At 39.8% G+C, this 24,922-nt stretch overlaps 1 protein-coding gene across 1 annotated transcript in view; it reads left to right on the forward strand.

Moving 5' to 3' along the window:
• Positions 1 to 20,120: 20,120 nt before the first annotated feature.
• Positions 20,121 to 24,922, forward strand: part of st3gal2 (ST3 beta-galactoside alpha-2,3-sialyltransferase 2) — a 30,191-nt gene continuing 25,389 nt past the window's right edge. The window contains exon 1 of the mRNA XM_077567365.1: positions 20,121 to 20,451. Coding sequence (XP_077423491.1) covers positions 20,272 to 20,451 — 180 coding nt within the window. The 5' untranslated portion in view covers positions 20,121 to 20,271. The remainder of the gene's footprint in view (positions 20,452 to 24,922) is intronic.

Here is a 24,922-nt window from a genome sequence, read left to right on the forward strand (position 1 = left end):
TTCAAGACCAAAGGAGAGACTGAGAAAAGGAAGGAAGGACAGATGAAGCAGAGTGAGATCCACAGACACGAGCCTCCACCGATTCAATGACCTGAGGAAGATTGAGTTTCGATAAATGCTGGTGTGGTGGCTCTGGCATGCATGAAAATCTCCACCAAAGAGGGGAGCCGTCGACCCCCGCCAGGACAGAGCTAATTTATAACTTAACGGATGTACTCTGGCATTCCGCTCCATCTCTAATACATCTTTTAAGCACTTTTTATTTGTTAAAATCCTTACTACAGACTAAATCATTTCAATAATTAATAGAGTACCAAGACATTGAGACCTTGATGGGCCTTTTGTGCCTGATTATGGCTGCTAAACTGTGACTGGTCGATCACAAACAGAGAAAAGAAAAGAGGCTCAACAAAAGGCCCTATTGGTCTTTCTTTTGTTGCTTACTCAGACAGTTCTGGTGGGATGCATTGCCGTCTTTTCACACTTATTCTTATTACATGCCATTTGGTCACGTAAGATCACCAATTTGGATTTTCACTCTTCCTGCAAGTGAAATGCACCCTCTGTCATGGTAGCACAGTGTGAAAAGGTCAGTTGGAAAGGGAGCGCGACATCCAATTAGATTGCAAGGTTCACACAGGTTACACATCGCTCACCTAAATGCAAAATGTAGAAAGGACTTAAGCTCAGAAGAGATAAAAAGGTGAGATGAGAGAGACAGAAAGGGGATCTGTGAGTGGTCGCTGGGATTTGAATAGAAAGATTTGATAGCAAAAGTGAGGTGCTGAGGTCTCCGTGTGTTGCAATCAGTGATGTAGTCCAGGGTATACGCAGGTATATGGTGTATACCCACTTCTTTTTTTTGTCAGTTTTGCGTCTACCCACTTCTGAATCCTCCTTGATGCGCAACATTCAGCCATGACCCACCCTCCGCTGTCTCTAATTGGCTGGCCTACACTCACTGCCTTATTGATTAATTAAAGACATGAGGACTGATGCCCCAATCAGAGAATGAGTAGGGCGGGTCATGCCGAGGACTTCATTGCTAACACGAAAGGTGCCAATGCCACTCCAGTTGATTGACAGGTCACTCCGTCCCCTGCGCAGAAATAGATAAACGTCTTTCCGGTGAGTGACGGCATGATGATGTATCCAAAGAACATAGCATACTGTATATTCAATGAAAACATAATTCAAAGGTTAAGTTAATTTTTTTGGTTTTGTATGTCCGTGAGTATATGCGTGTGTGTGTGTGTGTGTGCTTGTGGGCGTGTGAGTGTGTACTCATTAATTCACCTAAAACCAATTAAAAATCCCATACCGTTCACCTAAACCGAATACTTCAGAATCCAGCTAGAGTCGTGAGGTTGTCAAGTGACCCGAGGAAGGATCAAAGAAAAGTGAAATCCCGCACCGATTAGACATCACCTACTACCCACCAGGTTACCAACCAGAGTTTTTCACCAACCCCAGAAACATCTAAATTCCAACAAATTAGGGAGACCTCAAGAGACCAAAGGAGAGACTGAGGAAAGGAAGGAAGGATAGATGAAGCAGAGTGAGATCCACAGACATCAGCCTCCACCGGTTCAAAGACCAGAGGAAGAAGCAGATTGTGTTTGATTTTCTATAGATGCTGGTATGGTGGATCTGGCATGCATGAAAACCTCCACCAAAGAGGGGAGCCGTCGACCCCGGCCAGGACAGAGCAAGCACAACCCCCCAGGGCCCCCCAGGCCACGGCAGCGCACAAGGCACAACCCACGGGCCCCGCAGGGGCCACAGGTTGGAGAGCAAACCCAGGAGCGCACTCCAACACGGCCCGCGCCCCCAGCCCAACGCAGCAGAACGGGGCACGGCAGTCCCGCCAGGCACCCCACCGGCCAACAAGGCGGACAGGGAAGGGAGACGAGACGGGACGGGGTAAGAGAGAATGAGGGGGGAGGATGAGGAAGGGTGACGAGGGAGAAGGGAGGTGGAGGACAGACGGGGAGGGAGAGGCCCACAGGCCCCAAACCGCGTCGCTGGGCCCGGAGCGACGGACCGCGCCGAGGCGGCGCCACCCCGGACACCAGGGAAATTTTGGTTTTTATTCGAGGCAGATATTTTTTCCATTAAAATGTGATTTATCAGGAGGTTAGACCATTGGTCGATATTCAGAGTTTGTTTATTTGTTTATTATAAGAATTGTTTTTTTCGCGATAGTACTGTAAGGGCTGCAAGTGTAGATTGAAATTGTGTACGTGGTAAGTCAGTTGTTATTAGGTCACCTAGCAAACACAAGTTTGGAGATAAAGGTATCCTACAGTCCAAGATAGCGGAAATTTTTTCTAAGACTTTAGTCCAGAAATACATAACCGGAGTGCATAACCATAAAGCATGAAAATAAGTGTCTGTAGTGTTTTGTAAACACTGGAGACAAATGTCGGAGTCTGAGAGTCCCATTTTCTTTATCATATATTGAGTAATGTCCATCCATCCATCCATTTTCTTGACCGCTTTTCCTCACAAGGGTCGCGGGGGTGCTGGAGCCTATCCCAGCTGGCTTCGGGCAGTAGGCGGGGTACACCCTGAACTGGTTGCCAGCCAATCACAGGGAACACAGAGACGGACAACCATACTCACAATCACACTTATGGACAATTTGTAGTGTTCAATTAACCTGCCATGCATGTCTTTGGAATGTGGGAGGAAACCGGAGTACCAGGTGAAAACCCACGCAAGCACGGGGAGAACATGCAAACTCCACCCAGGAAGGCCGAAGCCCGGACTCGATCTCACGTCCTCTGCATTGGGAGGCGGACATGCTAACCAGTCAGCCACCGTGCTGCCCATTGAGTAATGTATGTTCTATAAATAATTTTATTTTGGATAAGTTGTAAATTTGTGTGTTTTGTCATTTTAAATACGTTATGATAACGTGATAACTTATCGCAAACTTGAATCCAAAAGTCAGATTCCGGAACTATAGATAAGTCTGTCTCCCATTTCGAGATGGGTAAATACATTTGATCAGTGTACGAAAGTAACTTATATATTTTTGAGTTTTTTGTTGTTTTCGGAGAAAGCTTGGTAATATCTTTAGCTAAAACAGGTGGTTGGAGCGTACCCCGAAGTGTTGGAATTTGTTTCTTTATCATGCTTTTAACTTTCAGATAATGTAAAAAATGTCAGTTTTTTATTTTGTATTTTTAGAGCAAGGATGTATATGATATAAACATATTATCTGAGAAAAGATGGTGGAGATGTGTAATTCCTTTCTGCTCCCACACACCTAAATAAAATGATTGGTTGTTAAGTTGAAAGTCGGGGTTATGCCATAGGAGAGAAAGCCCGCAGGGCTCCACTTGGGCTTTTGTAATTTCTAGTGCCTTCAACCAGGCAGTCAGGGTGGCAGAAATCATTGGGTTTTTAAAACAATTGTGTCGCTTAATCGATGTTGTAATAAAGAGTAAATCTAAAAGTCTGAGGTTATTACAATCCTTCTGTTCTAGTTCCAGCTAACAGTTAGTATCTCTGTTGGGTTGTGCCCATAGAATGATAAATTGTAGCTGGTTAGCTATATAGTAGTGCATAAAATTTGGTGCCTTTAGACCTCCTTTGGATGTACTTTTCTGAAGAGTAGATAGACTAATCTTTGCTTCTTTTTTTTTTATTCCAGTAAAATTTTGTAACGGCCGAGTCCAACAACTGGAACCAGTTAGACTTAAGTTTAAATGGAATAATTGAGATTTTTTTTTTTATTTTGGGTACAATTTTCATTTATTTGTCCTATTAGAGAAATGGGAAGATTATTTCAGCGCTCCAAGTCACTATAAATGCTATCCAGAAGTGGAGTAAAGTTTAAATGAATTAAATCAGTTAATTTAGGTGAGATTTTTATGCCTAAGTATTTTAAATTACCTATAGGAAATGAGTAGTGTGGGTCTTGGCTTGCAGGGTTCCATGAATTTTCTGTAATAGGTAGTAGTGTTGATTTTGTCCAGTTAATAGAATAATCTGATAAATGTGAGAATTTAGTTATTAAGTTAAATACTTCCCCTAACGAAATAGCAGGCTTTTCTAAATAAAGTAAAATATCATCGGCATATAGATTAATTTTGTGTTGTTACCCCAGAATGAAGTCCTTGAATCCTTCTTTCCTGGCGTATAGCTAATGCAAGTGGCTCAATAAATATGGCAAATAATAAAGGGGACACTGGGCATCCCTGTCTTGTGCCTCTCTGTAGAGTAAAACTCTGAGATACAATCCCATTAGTAGTAACTGTAGCTTTAGGAGTAATACTGACACCCAGTGAATAAATGACTTCCCAAAGCCAAATTTATTTAAAACAGCAAAGAGGAAGGACCCTAGTTAACTTTGTCGAAAGCTTTTTCTGAATCCAACGATATAATAACTGTCTTTTTATCATGCCGCTGTCACATGCTAATAAGGTTAAAGAGCCTCCTAATATTATTAGTAGACTGACGACCTTTAATAAAGCCTGTTTGGTCGCTATGAATGATTGTCGAGATTACTGTTTCTAGTCTAGATGCAAAAGCCTTAGCGATAATTTTAATATCAGTGTTAATTAGTAAAATCGGAAGGTAACTTGATGGAAGGGTGGGGTCTTTTTCTGGCTTTAATAAAAGTTTCTTTGCTGCTGTATTCATGTGTGGGCGTATGTAACCATTAGTTTTAATTTCTGTTACTACTCTTAAGAATGGAGCAAGCATTAACCAAAAGTGCTTAAAAAAAATTAGCCGGATAACCATCCGGGCCAGGTGCTCTGCCATTAGGCATACTATCTAGAGCACTGTACAGTACAGTTCTTTTATAGTAAGTGGCGCATCTAACATATCTTTATATTCAGTAGTTAACTGAGGTATATTTAAGCTACTGAGGAATGCCTCAATATGCTCAGGGATAGGCTTGTTAGTTTCTGAGTATAGGTTGCGATAATAGTTATAATTGTTTTTTATTAATTTCTTCTGGTGATTGTGTGCAATCACAAGTTGTCCCTTTAATAGCCGTTATAAGAGATTTTTCCCAATTGCGTTGAAGTTGGTTTGCAAGAAATTTACCTTATTTGTAATTATATTCAAAGTTGTTGTATTATAAACTCTGTCTTTTTAGATAACATATCGTCTAACTGTATTTTTCTATTTTCTATAGTCCATATTTGGTTATTTGGGTTTATTGCATACTCATCCATCAGTTGTTTAATTTTATCTTCTAAGTCTTTTTCAAATTTTTTATCCTGTTTCTTTTTATAAGATGAATATGATATAATTTTACCTCTAAGTACCTCTTTCCCATGTTCCCAGAGAAGAGATGGAGATAAGTCTTGAGAGTCATTTATTTTCAAAAAGTCTGCCCACTCTCTTCTTATAATTTTGTCAAACTCTGCGTCATTTAGCAGTGAGATGTTAAAACGCCATGTCGGTTTAAAGGTATAATCAACTTGTAGGGTAAGGGAGACTGGTGCATGGTTGCTAATAATAATAGGATGTATTTTTGTAACAATTTTATCAGCAATAGAATTATTTGTAAGAAAAAAGATCAATTCTTGAAAAAGACCGGTGCACAGCGGAAAATAAGGTAAATTCCTTCTTAGTTGGGTTTTTAAGTCTCCAGCTGTCGACGAGGCCAAAATCATCCATATATTCCCCTACTACTTTAGTAGATTGTAATCGCCTTATACATGTTGTATTATTAGAACGATCTATTACTGGATTTAAGACTGTGTTAAAGTCTCCTCCAATAATAATAGTAGAGTTTGCTGCTAAATCAAACAGCTGAGAGAAAAAATTATGAAAAAAGGCCGGATCATCATTATTAGGGGCATATAAATTACCAAATGTATTTATTTATTAAATATAGTCACCTGAATAATAATGTATCGGCCCTCTGGGTCTGTTACTGTATTATAAGAGTGAGTAAAGAATAGATTTTTATGTATGAGTATAGACTCCTCTTTGTCTACTGTTATAAGGGGCAGAGTACACTTGACTAAAATTCTTATCAATAAGTAATTTTTCTTCAGATTTTTGTAGTTGGGTTTCTTGAAGAAGACAAATATCTGCTTTTAATTTTAGGAGATGGTCTAAAATGTTTATTATTTTTGCCTGTGAGCGAGGGGCTCACAAATATAGAGTATTTGTTAATATTAGCATGTTATAGGATTGAATCAAAGTGGTTAGGTGGTTTATGTAATTTGTGTGAAATATGAGGTAACGTGGAAGTGAATATAACAGTGAAAAAATGGGAAGGGAGGTAAAAGTGAAGGAAATTAGCGGGGGATTAAACATGTAACAATACACCAGTAACTAGTAACCTAAGCGAGATTTTTTTGTTTAAATATATTTTAGATATAGTTATGTATTAATATTATATTTGTAATATAGCCTAAACATAATGACTATTCATATTTTAGGTTTTATAACCACATATACAGTATATGTATACATCTAATAATCAAACAAAGTTTAGTTCCACCAATGCCAATTAGAACAGCCAGGGAGTGGAGTTGGGGCTTCGGAATAGTTGGTTATCGATGTATAGCTTATCAACGACTATCGTAGTCTGTTTACCCTCCTGCCTATTTTGTCTCATTATAGGAAACAGTACCTTTCGCTGCTCATTAATCTCTGTCGGGAATTGGTCATTCATTCCGAAAGAGGTCTCACTATCCTACATAGGAGGATTTTGTCGCCAATACATTGCAGTTAAACTGTGCGTGTCGGCTAGGCTACCCTTATGAAGTGTAACGTTATCCTAAAGTTGGCAATTTAGCCCTAAACTAGCTAGATTAGCATCATGTAGGGAACCCGCGTAATTGTACAATTAACCCAGTTAGCCAAGTTATTGTATACTATATAGTATAGTGTATACAGTATCTCAAATTACTATATAAGTTAACGCTAACTAGTTACTAAATTACATGATGTAGATTAATCTTATAGTACATAACATTCACGTTTCCCTCATAATAAGTACATTATAATTAAATTATCATAGCGGTTCCTAATTAATTCATGATAGTTTTGTTATTGTGCGTAGTTACAATTGAAAGCTGACACGTCACCGTTTCTAAAACGGCATGTTTCTAGAAGCAAAAAAAAAAAAAGAAGTAAAATTCAGTGAACCTGTATACCCACTTCTCCAATGCTCATTTGACAATAATGAGTCAACGTTGAATGTGAATGGGAACTAGGGATGCACCAAATAGGCATTTTCGGCATTCGGCCGAAATAAAATTTAAGCTGAAAGAATATGACCGAAATAAGATGTGATGACGTGAACAAAAAAAACGCTGCAAGCAAGCATCTGTTTGAATTAAACACCAAACGCAAGGGTGAGTGTCCGCCTTGATACTCGCTGGTATTTCACTGTGTGAGTTTGTACCGGTCGCAGCAGCTCTATTGCGCACACCGGAGAAGGAGATGGGTTCGCTTGGTAAACTACTGTACAGCATTTCAGCTGGTCGAAAATGAGAGCACTGCCGAGTACTGCACTGCAGGTCAGCCACTCTTTCTCCTGCAGTGCCTTCCTTTTTTCTTTGATTCGAGTCACTCGAGTGCTTCCACTTTTTCACTGGCATTTCGGTGGCCATGCTAAATACTTTGGCTAATGCCATGCCCCTCACCAAATACAAACGCGTAATCCGCATCACACGCATCTGTGCCCGTCTGTGCTAACTACATTGACTATAAAGTGCAATCACACCGCCAGAAAATGCTCACCCCGCATTTGGTGTTTAATGTAGCAGTAGCCAACATGTCTGCGGTGTGGGCGCATTTAAATTTATATTGTGCTTTGTTAAAGGTCTATTCAATTATTTTTTGGGTCGCTGCGTCTTCCGGGTGGATCATCTTAATGATTGTTTCTCAATCCTGTCAATCAATCTGTTGTAACGACGTCGTGCGTGCTCGTTAACTCATTGAATACCAGCTATTTCATTGGAGCAACCCCCTTCAATACCAGCCGTTGTTTTCTATTGCTATATAAACATGGAAACATACGAAACAAAAGATTAGACTCTCTTCTTTCATCAGAAAAAATAAGTGAATTTCTATCTTTTTCCGTTCTTTAGTTATCAGCGTTAGAATATAGCCAAGTTTTGTCGAAATTCCAATTCCTGAGAAGAAAAAAAAAAAAGTAGAAAAGGAACTTTTTGTAAAACAAACATTTCAAGCACAACTTCGACTTTAACACTACTATTTTTTTCTTTTGTGACAGCTCAAACATCCACATAAGATTTTCGTGCAATAAAACAACGTTCCAAAAAGTGCTTTTGATAACAAAATAACAGTTTATTGCACATAAAAATAAACAACTGACTGGTGTAACTGCAGCTCTGCCGCAGCATCCAGTCGTCCAGGAGGCGTTAACCCCGCGGATCATCGCTCGACGGTTGCTCCTTGCGTTTGCTCGACGAACAAAGCCTCATTCCGTGACGTGCAGCAACTCGATAGTCGCCGTTATGCTTTGATGAGCCAATGAGGATGCTTTTTTTTTTTTAAGACAAAAAGCAATCCTGCAGGGTTAACTGTTTTGTTTTGCTGATCGCTCATTTTTTATTTCCTCTCCGCTCAGTCCGCTGTTCCCCGCTGCTCTACAACACACTAGTAGTGACCTACAACACTCCCACTCCCAATCTACACTTCCTGCTTCTTTTCTTCTACAACAAGCTCCTTGCGTGATACTGGCTAAACTTAGACTTGCTGCCACCTGCTGGCTGTTTCTTTTTAATAACGTTGCAGTCAAGCCTAATCCTTCAGTCTGAAGCTGCGGCAGACATTCCTGTACACTCTTGCATAAAAAAACAAACTTATGACGTATTGATACGTCATATGTACGCGGCGACAATGATGTTTACGATGTATTGATACGTCATATGCATTGAGAGAGTTGATATCTGCGCATGCGCACTTGGAGTGTTTTGTAGCATGTAGCTGTTGATCTTCGGATTCAGCCATTCATCGTTGTAGCGCCATCAAGCTCACCATGAAAATAGCTTAGAGCCGCAGCAAGAGGACATACGTCTATAAAGTAAGGCCGGCTGCAGAGACTGATTAAGATGAGCTTGCACGTTAGCGATGTTAGGCATTTTCCCCGGACAAGCAGGAGAGCTGGTAGGATGGTCTTCCGTATGCACATTTTTAAAAACGTGACAAACTACTTTTCGAGAAAATCCTTGAATACACCTTTAAAATGCCAGTGCTAAATAAATATTTTATAATAACATTATAATTTGAATTATAATAATAAATGCAATGGTAGTAAATAATTGGCATCATTTTTTTCCGGCTTTTCGGTTTTGGCCAAACATTTTCATTTTGGTGCATCCCTACCTTGAAGACCATGCATTGGGATACGTATGTATTGTGATAGGTATCGTATCATGACCCCTGTATCGTGATACGCATCATATCGGGAGTTTGTTGGCAATGGGCTCTTTGCATAAATCCACTACTTCCTGAACTCAGTACCACTCTTCATTTCCTGCCTTTCATGATTGGACAAACAGATTCATCCAGGTGTGCCTGACCTCAGTAACCACGATGACAATGGCCAGACACACCTGATTTAATCAGTTTGTCCATGAATGGAAAATAACCATGGTTTGATATGTCCTCATGTAACCTCTTATATAAGGCTGAACTGTGGGCAGAATCGAGCCTGGGAACTCTTACCTTGTTAATACTGCAGTCCTCCCTGTTTCGAAAACATGTTTTCGAGGCAGGACACCTGCAGTCCTCCCTATTTCGGAAACATGTTTTCGAAGCAGGACACGACTCATAGAAAGGGTGCCTGGGAGAGGGCTTGGCCAGCCCGGCTTCTCACGCTCATCCCTACTTGTTAAAGAATAAAAGACGGAGCGGCGTGGGTAGAGTCAGCTGAGGGAAGCGTACATTCGCCCAGCCGTTAAGCAGCTCGTTCTACCCGGACCGTCGGCTCTCCGGTCTAGTGTCAAGGTAAGCGCTGATGATGATTATATTATGCTGCTTAGCGTTGAAGTGTGTTGATAGCTGTTTGCGGGGAATAAAAGACACAATTATTCTAGCACAGTATATCAGTCTCTGTGTATTCATTGTTGCCGCCGATCACTCACGATCCTGCATAAAAATATAAAAGTGAAGTAGTGTTTTCCACAAAACAGTCCAATCATGAAAGACAGGAAATGAAGGAGTGGTATTTATTTCAGGAAGTAGTGGGGTTGTGCAAATATACCAAACCCAGCCCTAATGGCGACTGTGTTCAGACTCACTCACTGCCTGGTACAATGATGAGTCTGCTTTCCAGGCTACAGGGCTCCCCCCAGAAATCTTGCTAAACCCTCATGGATGAACTGGGAACAAAATTTGGCCCGAGAAAATAATTTTGGGTAGGTGTGGGGTTTCTAACAAAAGCCTGGCAGCCAATAAAGCATTGGACGAAACTGTGACTAATAGAAGCAAAAAATGCCCCTGATCAGAACTACCTTGGTTACCGTTTATGATATACCATTTAAAATCAATATGGGTCTTGCTTTGTCATAGAAAAGTATCAACTCAAGATCAGTGGATTTGGCAGATTATGCTAGTAAGTGCTTTTTAAAAGCTCTTATTTTTCTAGGAGGGAAACAACCACATTTTTCTTCTTCTTCTTCAGATGTTTCGTTGGTCAAATATATATAATACTGAGAAATGTAGCCTGGGGGAAATAGATGTGAATAAAAGGAAAAATGTTAAGCGCTCGCACACACGGAATCCCACAAAGTATTCAAGGCCGGCGTGTACAAATACACACACACAGCTGATTGTCATTCCACCAGCAGAGAGATGTCTGATGGGTTTAATTGGACACATGGGAACTGTATGAGGGATGATATGCATAGGGTGAGACCCCCACACACACACTTTCTCTCCCTATCCCCCGTCGTTCTGTTTGACCATCCAACTCAATGAAAACAAATATTTTGAACTAAGGAGAGACAGACAAACTAATTATCTTTAATTTTAAAAGGTTGTTTTTTTTATTTTATATTTTTAGAAGAATTAAAAAAATGAAGCATGTTTTGCAACAAACACCCCACCCCACACACACACAAACACACGCACACAAAAATTCATCATTAATTGCTTGTGCCCTGTGCTGTTTGCTGCCAAGTAGTGAACTTCATCAGGCTTCTGTTGCTTTCAAAATGCACACATTGATACAACCTTGTTATGTTCATTCAAACCATACAGAAAGGGCTACACATTTTGCTAATTCTCCTTGGTCAACAATTGCAGAATTAACAAGAACAGCCAAGTAGTTCACTCCGTTTAGTCTCAATTGCTTCCAGGCATGATTAATCCACAGTCATTTCCAAACTACTGTAAATATTCTCAACAATCAACTAATGGATTACAAATACATGCATCCATTTTCCAAAACCCTTATCTTCACTAGGGTCGTGGGCATGCTGGAGCCCATACCTGCTGTCAAAGGGATGGTAGGCAGGGTACACCCTGAACTGGTCGCCAGCCAATCGCAGGGCATACATAGACGAACAACCATTCGCACACACAATCACACCTACGGACAATTTGGAGTGGTCAATCGGCCTACCATGCATGTTTTTGGAATGTAGGAGTAAACCCACGCAGGCACGAGGAGAACATGCAAACTCCACACAAGAAGACTGGAGCCAAAATCAAACCCTACATCTCACAACTGTGAGGCCGACGTGCTAATCAGTGTGCCGCTCATTACAAATACATAATTGCTCAAATAAAATGCCAATCCCTGATGTTAAAGTGTAACCCCCCCCTCAACCAGACTATTGCTCCACCACTAATTGAAAACAGTGCTCAAAGGCTAGCGTTGCCTGGAAGTGCATTAAAGTGTCCAGGACATGTAGACAGCATTAGTAGACACCCCTTTATACAGTTTATCAGCAAAAAAAAGTTGATTTAGTGTTGAATCAATGAATAGTGTTCATCACGGTTGACAGATAAAGACTACATTACTTATGCCACAATTCAGTGAAACTGAAGGTATGGTTGTGTGTTGTCAGAGTAGCAGTACAGTATTAGAAACAGACTGACTGACTTTTTTTTAACCTAATTCTGGTTACTTAATTCTGCCTGTTAGCGAGAGCCACCACATCGTGATAACTTACATTGATGTTTCTGCATTTGGCAATTTATTATTATATTATTAGCATGTGATTTTTTTAAATAGGTTTTAGGTGAACTAATGAATACACACACACACATACAAATATATATATATATATATATATATATATATATATTAAAAAAAAAAGGAGAGCAATGATGACATGTCAAATCGAATGAACAATACTGAGCTCTCCAGAAAAAGAAAAAAAAATAAACAGACTGACAACATTGTTATGCAAATAGACAAGGCACTAGGTGTGTCCATTTGATCTTAGAAATGAATCTGAAAACGTGTAATTGGTATAATGGTAGAAATGGTGCGCAATAGGTAGAAACGCAAAATGCACAATGAAGCTCTTTTTGGACAATTAAAAAGTCGTTGCAATAATTTGGTGCCATTGGCGTGATACAACTTAATTAGATGAAGGCAGAAATCAGAACAATCTCACAGGAGGGTACCAATATTTGGTTTCCATGGTTACAGCCTGGTCGCAGCGCAGTGCTGAGGCAGTTTGATTTGTCATCACAGCAAATGGTTGCTTTCATCTGAAATTATTTCCTCATCTTTCTGCATTTCATAGAATGATTGAATTGTCTCCTATTGCTGTGCGCCATGGGTTTTTCCCATTTAAACAAGCAGCAAAGTATGCAGTATTCTTCTCAAACCCACTGAAGCAAAAACAGAAGGCAATTCATTCATTAAATTGATCTGGAGACAACCTGCAGTTTTGTTTTCAGAATGAAGTGTTGCCAATATCCTATTTTCAAGAAGGCCATATGGCAGACTGGCTGAAACACACAGTATGAAACATTTTGTATTCTGTGGCTACTGTAAGTAATATAGCCATTGGGGAAACATGTAATGACAAAGCGAAAGGAAAACGGGTCAAGTCTGGTCTTGTAGCGCGGTGATTGATATGGAATGAGATTGAGGAGACGATGGAAGGAGAACAGAGCAAAACTATGATTAATGGTGTGAGGTAAACAACAAAAACGACGGGAGAAAGAAATGGGTGGAAGCTGTTTGAAATTCAGTAACACTTCTTTGAAAAAGCGTCCACTTCAAGAACAAACAATGGAAAATACTTGGATGACTGCAGTATGATTATGATAGCATGCTCAATTTAATTATTTCTGTGAATAAAGGAAGGAAGAAAGAAAATAGAGGAATGTTTGGATATTACAGCCAGTGCTTCTAATAATGTTTAGGCTAGCAGAGAAATCCTTGTTGGCACTCACCACCCACGATTGCCAAAAAGACAAGACAAAACCAGAATTGATATTTTGATGTTAACTGAACTGGGATCTCCCTTGAGTCTTCTGTGACGTTAAGGTGTATTTTTTTTCTTTTCAATTTTGGGTGAATTTGGAATTTTAAGACTTATAGCCTTCAGCTTCAATGGTTTGACTGTAATAAGACCCAAAATGAGCTCAATTACATTTGATTATCAAAACATCTGATGATATCTGAAAGAAATACAGGAGGCTTTACAGGTTAAAAACTATGAAACTTGTCTTGACATCACAGCTTTTTGGTTTCCCATACAGTAGCATTTTTTTATTATTTAATTTTAAAAAATGGTACATCACCAACCAATTAAGTAAACTACAGGTAAATATATTACAGTACTCCCTCTTAATTGTTTTTCTTTCCAATGGCAATGTTATAGCACAGACAACAGAATTTCATCAGCAAACTTTACAACTGAAACACAATTTTAACTATCTAGTAACAAACTAGCAATGTAGATGAGCATAATTACTCAGATTATTTTTTCCTGACCACGTCACGTTTGTAAGGACACATTTTAGAGACAAAACAGTAGACAAAATCTTGCTGAAAGTCATCATCTCTTTGCAGTATTTAATTAAAATGCATCCAGTCTTACCAACCTGCAATAACATTTGGCCTCTAGTGGCTAGTAGTAGTAGTGTATGAACTGGGATTTAGGCCAAACTAAGTGAAATGTAATTAATTTATATTCCCTAAAACATCTGAGCCCACGAATAATTAAAAAGGCTGTGATTGATTAAGTTAGCCAGATTCTCGTTGAAAATTAGGTCAGCAAGAGTGTAAAATGCTTGTATTCAGGAGGCCTGGCCTTCATATGTACTGAGTGGAGATGTATAATCTATCATCAGTCTGTGCTTCGGTGAAGGTCATGCCAATGTCTGCAGTGTAAAATCTCAAATTCTGTCTCATTGCGTTTCAGTAATCAGTCAAATACTAGGTTTCAGATAGCCTCATTGATATTCCAAATGTGGACACACCTTTTCATCACAGACTATATGAGAATATACCAAGAGGAAGTTGTTTTATAGATATTTGTTGAACTAATATTTGATGGTAAAATAAGGATGAAGCACCTCTGTCATATTTCCTGTGAAAAGCTGCTATGTTCCCATCAACATAATTACTTGACCTGTATGAATCTGTGTGGAGGGAATTAAGGAAAATTTTCATTAGCAAAATGAGGATATAAAAATGTGTGTTGTCTAATTTATAAGCAGAAAGCATGTTTCTATCAGTGCAGTCCTACAAAGTACGTTTTATGGATAACACGATCCGGCTTGCTTGTACAATTCCTTTGGATTTCTTCTCATTTGAAGTAATACAGATAATCCGCTACAGCATCTAAACTGACTCCTTCATAAAACCTTTTTCTGTGTCTGGCCATGTTTTTCTTAACATTTCAACATTCATGATAAATATTATTTATGTAAGAAGTCCGGATGAGCATTTGACTTTATTGCCTTAATTGACCATTTCAAATGAATGAGCCATTAGTTCAACAGTTAAAAAAAAACAACAGGTGATTGATCGGGCTGGGTATCGATTCAAATTTCTTCAATCGATTCAACTTCGATTTACAAGAGTTCAGTTCAATTCGATGTAGATTTTTCCTGATTCGATTCACTTCAATTCAATCGATATTAATTAATTATGGAACATCAATTCTTCTTAAATGCAATGCCAAGAAGTGCTTTTATTTTGAAGTTTTCCCCGAAAGCGTTTTGCCTGTCGCGACGCAACGGATGACTTGACTCGTCTTGCGCAACTTGTGTCTGCCTTCCTTATTGCCTGCGTAAACTCTTGCGACCAAAGTCAACAAAACAACTTCGTACTGAAATCACGTTTGATCGCCAATTAAGGGAACTAAAGGAAGACTTAACTACGCTGACAGTGTATTGCAGGGTGCCTGGTGCCAGTGTTTGGGACGTCTACAGAGTTAGCATGCTAACGGTGTTAGCGGCTGCAGCTAGATCTGTCTACTTTTCAAAGGCAGTCGAATTGACGTGATGATTGCACTTCGATGCTGACAGTCGGACACAGTTGTCATTACTAGAGATCAGTTAAACCAAGCTCACTCAATTGTGCAGTTGACGGCAAAATCACAACTGTGGTTCTGACGTCACTGTCTCACAGACCAAAAACTACTCAACTCGGAATTTCATTTCATACAAAATGCTGAAAAAAAATAAGTCATGGAATAAAGACAGGTAAAACAACACCAAATAAATTAATAATTATCTTAAGTGGGTAAATGAATAAGTCAATAAAATAACACAAGAAGGTCAGTAAATAAGTAAGTAAAATAAATAATAAATTAATAACAAAATACAGCAAGCACCATAAAACATTGAAACAATGATGAGTTTCATGCCAAGTCAAACGCCAAAGAACAAAGATGTGTTTTAAGAGTGGGTAGAGCGGGAGGTTGCCTAATATTTAACAGGTCATTCCAAAATCCATGGGGAGAGATTTGTCTAAAATCTCCCGAACTTTCTAGAGAGGAAAATAATGAGCTGTTAAGCACAATTTAAATTTAAGTTAAAAAAAAATTTCAAAGTTGATTATCTAGAAATGAAAGTTTGTTGATCATTATTAAGTGGAAATATATTTTTAATGTCTTCTGTATTCATAATTGTTCTTTCACCACGCGAAAATATTATTTTTATCCAAATACCTGATTATTCAATACAATTTTCCGTATTGTATTTGAATACCAAAATATTCATTATCTGCAGCAGTAGAGTTGACTGCAACTCGCAGTGCTATACTGTACTAACTATACATAATAAAAATTGATAATGAAAGAGATGGCCTGACGCTTGGGGACGACTGGCCATCGGGAATTTCATGAGTTTCGACGAATCGAATAGTAATGGCTTGATGTCAGTCAAACAACGAATTGTCACGTTGTTGCACCGCCGCTCCCCAGAAAAAGTTCAGGCTCAGGAATAATTTTTACTTTAAGCCCTGTGATTAATCTATACTACTATTTCATGTCAGTGCCATAATTATTACGATAATACTGCCAGTTAGATATTAAACTAGTGTCTCATAAGTGTCAGCATATAGTCTGGAACAGATTGTATTCAAATTTAGGGGCTCCACTGTACTTATGTGTCATGATTGCGCATATTGTAGCAAAGAAAAGATGCAATTTAGCCTGTGGGTGCAAATGAGAGCACTCGACATGAGACGGAACAAGTTTAGACTGACATCTGTAAGACCCATTGTTACGGAAATGTAAAACAGCGTGATGATTAGTGAGTAATCGGAAAAATAATCTAAAACTGTAGTATAGAAAATGGAGTATGTACGGAGAAAACAAAGTGATTGCAGAGTCAACAGAAAACTTTCTGTTAAAGCTATACTGAAACCGAATAAAGAAAAATGTACTTGACAGAAAGAACCCCCCCTACCCACAAAAGGTCAACACCCACTACAAGCTGCTGCAGAATTGTATAAATTTATAACATCAAGAAGTCTTTAACACCAGGTTGGAAAACATGCTATGTAGGCTGTGCATCTTTATATGACATGCGTTTGGCATAGTAATGAGCCACAGACACTGTGCAGAAATGAGAATATGTTTTTGGTGCAATACACATCACACACATACAGAGGCTCTTGTTGACAACTGCGTGGGATTTTACAGGACACCAGGGTGATACATTGAAAATATAAAAATTATGTTTTCACTAACAGCACAGATAGCCAATACTTATCTGTATTGGTTTACCACTGCCCTACAAATGAATAATAAATGAACCTGCATCCAGATCTTTCCTTAAACCCAAAGGAGAGGAGGCAAGTTTCATGCTCAATTTAATTGTATCCCTAGGCATCAATGACAAATGATAGGAACACTAACAAGCCACTACACAAAATGTGTAACTTCAGTAGTACAAATGTGGTGAGATTCAACCTCACTCAAGTTCAAATGTCTGATCACTTAAGTTGTGTTTTTATAGGTGTTGGTTGTGTGTTGATCCATCTGTCTGTTAGCAGGGTTATGTCACTTTCCACTGAATTAGTTTGAAGGGCACCAAGTCAAGCTTGCTGCAGGTAGAGCCTGCGAATAGCCAGCAGCAGTCTGGACCGTAGTCATTTTTTCCCCCTCTTAGTCATTCACCGTTTATGTGAATGAGCAGACAGTTGCACAATTCCCCAAACACATGACGCAGCTACACCAGTTTACAGAATGACTTAAATCGAATTAGAATAGATTTAAAAATTCCACTACTGTTGTATAAATCATTGAATGGTTTGGGCCCTGAATATATTCAAGAAATGCTGATTGAATACAAACCCAACAGCTCTGAGATCTACAGACTTGGGTCAACTAGTGGAACCCACAGTTCAAAGTCATGGTGAAGCTGCATTTAGCCGTTATGCTGCACACAAATGAAATAAGCACCCAACAGAAGTCATCCCAGAGTGTAAATGCTTTTAAATGCTTTGCTTTTTTTACTTACCTTTAATTAAGGTCTTTTATATACAAATACAAATAAACATGCCTTGCCTTAAATTATTTTAAACTGTATCTAAAAGCCAGGACACGTAGACAGCATGAGGAGACACCCGTTTATACAGTTAATCAGCAAAAAAAAAAGTTGATTTGGTGTCGAGTTGTTTGTTAAATGTTACTGTCAAAAACACACTTCCAATTGAGTGGCAACACCGGGTGTCATTTTTATGTTAAGCGGTGTTGTTGGTATCTGCTAATCTTATAATCTCACTTACTTTTTAAAGAAAGTAATCAGTGGAGTAACTAAATTACTTTTTAAAGCAAGTAGCCATAAAGTAACTTACTTTTTCAAGGTACTGCTCACGACCCAGTTGTTGAGTTTAAGGGAATTCAATGTAAAACGAACTGCTGCACAAGTTAAATGGTGGTCAATGAGCTTAATGCCAGTGACTGACTTTCTACCCCTTTCTCTCTCTTGTTCACTTTTCAGGTTCTTCATGGAAGAGCAAGCTTGTCTTCTATTAGATGTGGATGGATTCCAAAACACTGAGATGCTCGGAAACAGAATAAACAATTTTATCTCCCCTTAAAAAAAATCTGTGCGATGTCCCTTAGAGGTCCTGGTTAGACACAAAGTGTTTTTGTATTGAATCAAAAACATACAACTTGCTTGGTGAGCGGCAGATTTTAAATGTCATTCAATGATTGAAATGCAGCTAACAGTCAGACGAAAGGTGCCACTGAAGTGCTGCTTTTAGAGGGTATCTTAGCAGGTTTGCGTCAACCGTCATCATTGTGTTGCCTCTAAAGTCACACTATCACACAATTAAATTAAGGCAACTAGCAGAAAGTGTGCCAACACTAGCTGTCACATATTATGCATCCTGTCTGTGGGCAACTGGACAGATGCTGCCCCCACCTTCTCTCCTATTGTCCTCTCAAAGCCAGCTGGAAAAAATATGAGATTTAGGATTGATTGGTTCGGTTGTCTTTTTTTCCCCCATCGCACCCTTTCTGCATCACTCCACCCGACCTGGCCTGTCATCCCACAGCCAAGTCCCTGCTCAAAATATCATAACAGGGATTGCCTTTAGTAAAAATACTGCACAATCCTTGGATTTGTCACAAGCATTTGTTTCTGGACTCCCAAGAATGTTTATGTCTGAAGATCCATAGTATAAGCACCTCAAAAGACAGCTCTCCAAGCAGAGATGCTTGTGTGAGGCATTGAAAGCAGAGTGGAAGAGGAAACAGACATTGGGTACAATGGATGCAGAGTAGGAGTAAAAAAAAAAATAAAAAAGCAGCAAGACCACACCAAGGTAATAGTTGTCTAAAATGGCTCGAGATGTGACGGAATACCCTTCTGGCCGGACCTCCTCCTTTTTACTGCCCCTCCTCCTGCATTCATTCCTCCCTCTCTCCGCTGCGCTCAACTAGAGCGCACACTTTCCTGGGCTCTGACTACAGTGCAACGAAAGACACAGAGAACGAGAGAAAGCAGAGTGCTTGAGCCGAGCTTGATCACTTGCACAGATGGTAGAGAGGAGAAGGACGACGACCTGCTGCATTTTCCCTCATTCATTGTCGGATTGCCATTGAAGGCAAGAAAGAGGGAAGGAAATCAAAGGGATGGATATAAAGACAGCAGAGGACCTGAGGGGAAAGTCGGGATATAGATGAGTATACAAAAGCAGACGACGAGCTTGTCTTGATGGAAAAGAAAGGACTTTGGCATATCTCGGACTGCAGCTGTGTGATTCAACGGCAACTTCTGTGTGTGAGACAAGCACATATTTGTGGAGGGGGGAAAAGAGCTGAGAGAGAGCAAGCGCAGGAAGATCGCCAACTGCACAGCTTGTGTGGAATAAACAGACTGTGACACTTTGTCTTGTGTGTATTTACTTAAATGATAGTGTGTGCAACCTGGTAGTCCATAGTGCTAACCAGGAGGTTGGACCAGTCACGCTCACCAGGCCTTGGTGGCTGGTACTCGCAGGAAGCAGTGGCAGGCCCAGGGGTGGGCGCATGGCCATGGGGGGGCCGCATCCCTTCCTCCACCTTGCACCGGGACAGACGTTGGGGCTTTTGGGGTGGGGGTCCTGTCAGAGGTGCATCAAGACTCTCGGAGCTGAGGCCTTGGCTAAGCAGAGTGGCACCTGGGGTGGGGGGCTCAGGTAGTAATAGGGAAGGAAGCGCAGCGGAGAAAGCAAGACGAGTAAGATGTTCTCCAAAAGTCTGGGTTGTACTCGGCTCGCTAGTTCTCATCTTTCTCACCTCGCTCTTCTTCTCCGTCTCGCTTCGGAGTGGTGTTGGCTTCAACTACCTGGAACCGCCGGGCTGGGAGGATTCTCGGCAGGTGAAGCTGGTGCCCAGCTACATGGGTTCACACAAACACTCTCCCCATGACGGTCTGCAACAGCAAACATGCGCCTGCCCTCGCTGTGTCGGAGACCCCGGTGTCTCTGATTGGTTCGATGAGAACTATGAACCTGATATCTCACCTGTTTGGACCAGAGACAACATCCAGCTGCCCTCTGATGTCTACTACTGGTGGGTGGTAAGTAACAACCCACTTTTACTGCAAAAGTTCACATTTTTGCACCAAAACAACCATGACACAACACACTTGCATCTCAACCGTGTTTGGTAATGAGATATTTTTAAACAGAAATGAGTGTTGATCTTCTCATCATTCTCATCAAATCCTTTATTAATCTTTTATGGATTGCGTTTTCTGTACCCATCTAACATACCACCAACACAGTCAATCCACTCAAGAAGATCACTTCTAAGTCTGTGTTTACACTACGTTCCCAGCGGCCATGTTGAGGACACCGTGGACGAAAGGGGATAATTGTGAGACAAGGCAGGGACGGAATGGGCAAACGTAAAAGACCGTGATGGCCATGGTGCAGTCCCTTACCCCCACAGCTCGTCGCCATGAGGACTTTAGCGAGACTTGAATACAGAAGGGGAAAATGGCCAAAAACCCATTAGGCGGTGGGCCGAGGGCCGATTTCGTGCATTTGAACGATCCCCAACGAGGGAGGAGTTCATTTTTTTGTTAACTTCAGCTTCATTTATCAACAAATGAAACAAAAATTGTTGGCACTCTTATCTCTTGGACATTTTGTATGGATCGGTAACTTTTTGTGGGTTACCGGCTCCGGCAAGCTAAGCGGGCAGCTATGCTCGGGGGTCCATCATACATGAAGTAGTTGTGGTTATTGTACAATGGCACGCTTCAAAATGCGCCCTCTTGGTTTGTTTTTCCGGGTTTAGATAGCGCCTTGACAACCTGTAATGTTTAAGCGCTGTCATAGTTTATACCTTATGTCTAAATATTACTACACACATCGACACATTTATTGCTAAAATAACACTTTTGTACATCAGTCACTTTCAGAAAGGTAAAATAAGTCAACGTCGTTGAAGTTCGTCTTTAAACTTGACTGGGATTAGTCCTTATTGTCACTTCTTTTGAAAAGTCAAGCCTTCTTAAAATGTAAGGCTTCTCTAACATTAATGTCTAAATGTCATTGCGAACTTTGCACATAATAAATATGACAGACTTTCCACATTTGATCTCCAAAGTGTTGTTTTTTCTGCTTGAACAAACAAGGAAAAAAAGAATTCCTGATAGTCTGCATAATGTCACAAAAATGAGCTACACAATTACACGCCCACATTTGTTGAAACTGTTTTCTAGCTAACACAGAAATTGACTGCTGTATAAATTTGGTGTTTCTGTGGACAGACCAATTGGTACAAGTAGCAGAAAAGGCTTTGCATAACCTTAAAAACAAAGTTTGTTACATGTTACAGTATGTGGATAGCTTATGTTTGCCTAGAGACTGAAAATGACAATTAGCTTTGACTAATATGTATGTTCAAGCATTGTCCCATTATAAGTTATATGTAGAAGTTAAATTTCAGGGATCTGCTGCATTTCCAGCCGACAGCAGCTATCACAGAGACTGCGACATGCACTTTGCCAACATCCAAACATAAAATGAGCTCAGAGAAGAAGGGGTAAAAAAGCACTTATTTCAGATAGACTCCTTGCATACGCACTTTTAGTTTACCAACTATCAGGTTGTAGTCCACAGAAGTAGCCTTGAATGTAAGCCTGTTCCTGTCCCTGAGAAGATGGATGGATAGAATCGAATAAAATAGACTTTATTGTCATTGTAACATTAAGATACGAGATTGTGTTGCTCCCTCGTGCAAAATTAAAACAATTATCAACACACAGCGTGGAATAAATAATAGATACAGATTAAAAGAATAGATTTCAAAAAATTACACATTGTGATAATAAAGTACCCAGTAGTGTAAAGTGCATAATAAAATTTAGTCATTTCAATGATCAGGATGAGTATGAGTTGAACAGCTGTTTGATAAAAACATTTTTTGAATCTGTCTGGTACAGAAAATTACAAATGTTTAATGGGAAGTTAACCAAAGAATGACCAGTTCAAAGTATACGCAAGTAAAACTTACATGATACACGTATCTCTAGAGGTGGGTAGAGTAGCACAAAAATTGTAATCAAGTAAGAGTAGTGTTACTTCAAAATAATATAACTCAAGTAAAAGTAAAAAATATTAATAAAAAAAAGAATTTGCTGAAAAGAATAATCAAGTACTGAGTAACTGCTTGAACATGAAGTCTGATTTATTTTTTAAAAACAATGTCATCAGACAGATACAAATCTAAAATGATATGCATTATTATTATTTATGTATTATTAATTATGCGCTGCCTCGCAGTCTAACGACCATAGGTGGCAGTTTCTTAAAGCAAAGGCACCAAGACGTCATCTTTCAGTTGACCCTTTCAGGTTCTCATCATGCCTGCCAGCCTTCATTCAACCAGGGCAGCATTTCCTGTATACGGACGCTCCCCACCTTACGAACGAGTTACGTTCCGGACGATCGTTCGTAAGGTGAATTTGTTCGTAAGTTGCTTCAGTGCTATATTTTGTATTCTAATTTATGTTTAAAGCCTATATAAGTATATTGAAGGTTTATACAAGTATGTTTAAGGCTTGTACAAGTAACCTGCATTGGTTTGTACTGAAAAAAACTTAATAAAATGGAGAGAATACGTACAGTACTATACTGTACTACGTATGTTAGAGAGAGAGAGCGAGACACACACACACAGTATGTACATGTACGTAATAAGATAAATAAAATGAAGTTTAACTTACTTTTGGAAGATGTACTCGATGCTTAAGGAGATGATGGAGGAGGAGGATTTTATATCATGAGAGATTCTTCGTCGTCGCTGGAATCGGCTTCAAAAGTTATTTCCTGCTTCATGGGGACCGGCGTTTTCTTCCTCCTCCTCCTCGCCACGTTGCTCAGCCTCCAATGAGCTCTCACAGCGCCAATCGTCGGTATTAGCGGCGGAAAGAAGCACTACGCGCAATACAAAATCTAACTTACAGCATTTCTTTCCAAACATTTTTCGACATACTGTACGCGCAGAAATGTTCGTATGTACCGTTGTTCGCAACTCGAATGTTCGTAAGTAGGGGAGCGTCTGTATGAGCAATTTGTCCGCGGAAACGCTCCCACACAAGTCAGTCAAGCGGAGCACTTAAATGAAAATACGGTAAATCTAATGTATGAATGGGGCGGTGGGTAGAGTAGCCAAAAATTTTACTCAAGTAAGAGTAGAGTTACTTCAAAATAATATTACTCAAGTAAAAGTAATCATTAAAAAAAAATCACTCAAGTACAACAAAAAAAAAGTATTCGGTGAAATTAATACTCAAGTACTGAGTAACTGCTTGAACATGAAGTCTGATTTATTTTTAAATACAATGTCATCCGACAGACAAAAACATAAAATTGTGTGGAAATGCTGGCATCTTCAAATCCTAATCCTGCTGCTGCACAATAATTGCTATTGAATGTAATCAACTACAAAACCCATAATGCTTTGCAAGGTTGGCTGATGCGCACAACGGCTCTCTTCTGCCCATCACCGAATCAAACAAACGTGCGACGGTTTACCCAAGCTTCACAGTGTAAGCACTACACGCAATAGTCACAAGGTAGGCCATTCTGACATCGCAAAAACAAGCATGTTAGCAGAGGTGTGCATCCCGTCAATATTGACGGAGGGTCCGTCAATCTATCAATGACGGACGCCCATTTTGTTGACAATTGACAATAGTTGGGAAAAATTTGATGAACTAAGCATTGACAGAGAGGGTTTTCATCTGTCAATAAATTCGTCAAATCATTAATGAATTCGTCAATCCGTCATTGATGGACGTCTCATTTTGATGACGGATTGACGATTGATGGAACATTGACAGATGCCCATTTTGAATGACGCAAACATTGACGGACGCTCATTTTGCTGAGCAATCGATAAATGATAGATTGACAGTTCTGCTTGAAATATTGGCGATGACGGAAGGGTGTCCCGACTGTTGACGATTGCTGAATGACGGACGCTCAAAATTCATTAATGCACTCACCTCTTAGGTTAATTGAAGTCCCAAAATTGTCTAAAGGTGTGATTTTCAGTGTTAATGGTAATTCATTTATATTTGCCATGCGATTGGCTGGCGACCACTCCAGGGTGTTCCTCGCCTCTTGCCCAAATTCTGTTGGGACAGGTAAGTCTTCACCCTTGACCCCGAGGAGTATAGAAAATTGGAAATGTGGTTTTGAAAGGCAACTGAATTTAAGTTCTACATTTTGTGTAAGTACACTTGGCTTGTGTCCTTCAAATAAATGTCTATACTAGCTTGTGTGTGAATTAATGCTGGTTTATTAGACGCCTGACAGTGTTTAATGTATAGTGTGTCTCTTTATTGGCCATCCTGAAAAATAAAACACCCAAGTGTGGGAAGTGGCTGCCAGGTATCTTGTACCTTAGTAGTCAGCTTACAGTAAGATTAATGGTTTCAGAACAACAGAGGCGCAATGTGCCAAGCTGGATTTGGCATCACACGAGAGACAAAAAAGCCGATAGATGGAGGGATGAAGAAAGCTTGGGAAGAA

Source organism: Vanacampus margaritifer, chromosome 6, assembly GCF_051991255.1.
Source record: "Vanacampus margaritifer isolate UIUO_Vmar chromosome 6, RoL_Vmar_1.0, whole genome shotgun sequence".
Taxonomy (NCBI): Eukaryota; Metazoa; Chordata; class Actinopteri; order Syngnathiformes; family Syngnathidae; genus Vanacampus; species Vanacampus margaritifer.